The sequence below is a fragment of the Bos grunniens genome, chromosome 15 (genome assembly GCF_055505025.1).
Source record: "Bos grunniens cultivar Pamir isolate PY7600 chromosome 15, Bosgru_T2T1.0, whole genome shotgun sequence".
Lineage (NCBI taxonomy): Eukaryota > Metazoa > Chordata > Mammalia > Artiodactyla > Bovidae > Bos > Bos grunniens.
The window spans coordinates 50,074,003-50,076,342 of NC_141179.1; the positions used below are offsets into that span (position 1 = coordinate 50,074,003).

Genomic DNA, 2,340 nt, shown 5'->3' on the forward strand with positions numbered 1-2,340 from the left:
CCACTCTATTCTTGCCAAAGTGTTAAATATCTACCATATGATCTAGCTATTTCATGCCCAGCTATTACTCAAGATCTAATGCAAGCTTTGGATTTTACAGTCTAAAATGCATGACTTATATTTCATAGAAAGACATAAAAAGTAAAAGTATTGAGAATGTCAGAAAAGTTAGAAAGCTTTTAACAGGATAAAGAGATACATGAACATAGAGAAGAAAAATAAAGTACAACTAAAATCAGTAAATAATTTATTAGAAGCTAAGCAGTGTGGAATCCAGCACATAACAGTTCTGATTCCACTTATTTTGTCAGATTTATTTTGGCTAACTTTATTTTATCCAAAGTTAGGTTACTTTAACAAGTCTATCCCCTTTGGGATCTTATGATACTTTGGTGATAGTAAAATGATCAGCTGTTCTACCCAAGAGAAAAATTACACATGCATTTCACATTTTCCCAGTGGTGTTGCCAGCCATGGCAGCAGTATGCTCCTGTGGCTATGTATTATCTTCCTTTTGAAATAAACAGAGATCCCAGAAGTGTATCCCCAACCAAGTCTCATGAGCCTATTAACATTATTGTTTCTGCGTAAAACCCTCTAGTCTTCTGACATTCTTAGTCACTAGCACTGGAATAGCTATGTTTAGACAACTGGTTCTTGACCAAAAGAATAATGAATCAGGCCTCTACTTTGCGGAGTTCATGATACTTGAGGAAACTGTATTATATTTTCTTCTCAAAAGCAGACAAACATTACTAGAAATTAAAGGGTCATAAAGTGATCTAATTTTTAATACCTCTCTAGAAATATTTTTAATCCTCTATTAATGTCTGCTATCTCTATCCTGAACTTCAATAGTTCCAGATTTACTCTCACTGGTTTTCCTGGCTTAGAAGTTGACTATCTCTGGCTCTCCATCCCTTTTGCCTCCATTTATGCTATGGTTTTCCTGGGGAACTGCATGGTGCTCCACGTGATCAGGACTGAGCCGAGCCTGCACCAGCCCATGTTCTACTTCCTGGCCATGCTGGCCCTCACTGACCTGTGTGTGGGGCTGTCCACCGTGCACACAGTGCTGGGAATCTTATGGGGGGTCATTCAAGAGATCAGCCTGGATTCCTGCATTGCCCAGTCCTATTTCATCCATGGTCTGTCCTTCATGGAGTCCTCTGTCCTCCTTACTATGGCTTTTGACCGCTACATTGCCATTTGCAACCCACTACGCTATTCCTCCATCCTAACTAATGACAAAATCATGAAGATTGGGGTGGCAATCTTATGTAGGAGTTCTATGCTCATACCTCCAGTCATTATTCGCCTAAAGTTCTTAAATTATTGTCACCCCCACATCCTTTCTCACTCTTTCTGCCTGCACCAAGACTTAATTCGAATGGCCTGTTCAGACATTCGCTTCAATAGCATCTATGGTCTGGCCCTGGTGATCAGCAACTTGTTGTTGGATGCAGTGCTCATCATTATCTCCTATATCATGATCTTGCATGCAGTCTTAGCAATTGCATCACGAGAAGAGAGAATCAAGTCTTTGCAGACCTGTGTATCTCACATCTGTGCTGTTTTGGTTTTCTACATCCCAATCATTGGTCTGACCATGGTTCATCGTTTTGGCAGACACCTCTCACCCTGGGTTCATGTTCTCATGGGCAATGTCTATATCCTTTTCCCGCCCTTGATGAACCCCATTATTTATAGTATCAAGACTCAGCAAATACGAAGAAGAGTCCAGAGATTGTTTTACTTGAAAAAATGTAAGTCTTAATATCAAATGTGAATGTATTTAAAAGTCAGCAAAGCAGTTCAAAAGGGTAAGAGTCAGTGAATAATTAAAATATGTTTAATTACTTTCATTTGAATGAGGATTTCCATTTTACAAATACTTTTCTCTGCATTTTCCTTGAAACTATCATATCAGTGAAATCAGTTACTCTGTCAATGATTTTTGTATATCTGAAAATACATATATAATAGCTTCCAAATCATAATAAGTTCTGAGGCAGTTTAGCTATTAAAATTCATCTCACTATGGCCAGTTTGGGATTCATTCATTATAAAAAGGTACATTTTGCTGATTAAAATCCCCCAAGTAATTACTTAAGGACCAAAATTTATCTTACTCAAATTCTCCTTACTGTAAATGACATTCTTGTTTATTGTCTAACCATTTTCCCAGTTTAGTCCCATGGCAATGTAACTAAATAAGCCTAAAAGAAAATTTGACCTTTTTGAATAAATTTAAAAAGCAATGAAGCAAGCAAACAACAAAAAATTAATCTTGATGCTTTTTGCCCATCAGCCAGTCTTCCCCACTCCCACCCTACTGAA

At 37.7% G+C, this 2,340-nt stretch overlaps 1 protein-coding gene across 1 annotated transcript; it reads left to right on the forward strand.

Moving 5' to 3' along the window:
- The first annotated feature begins 826 nt into the window (after positions 1-826).
- LOC147358079 (olfactory receptor 51V1-like) lies at positions 827-1,947 on the forward strand. Its single transcript, XM_086338448.1, has one exon. It carries the CDS (start codon positions 827-829, stop codon positions 1,775-1,777), a length of 951 nt encoding a protein of 316 aa, XP_086194574.1. The 3' UTR covers positions 1,778-1,947.
- The last annotated feature ends 393 nt before the right edge of the window (positions 1,948-2,340 follow it).

Bases quoted from the DNA above. Each gene is read 5' to 3' on its own strand.
- LOC147358079 (XM_086338448.1), top strand. From the start codon at position 827: ATGTCTGCTATCTCTATCCTGAACTTCAATAGTTCCAGATTTACTCTC.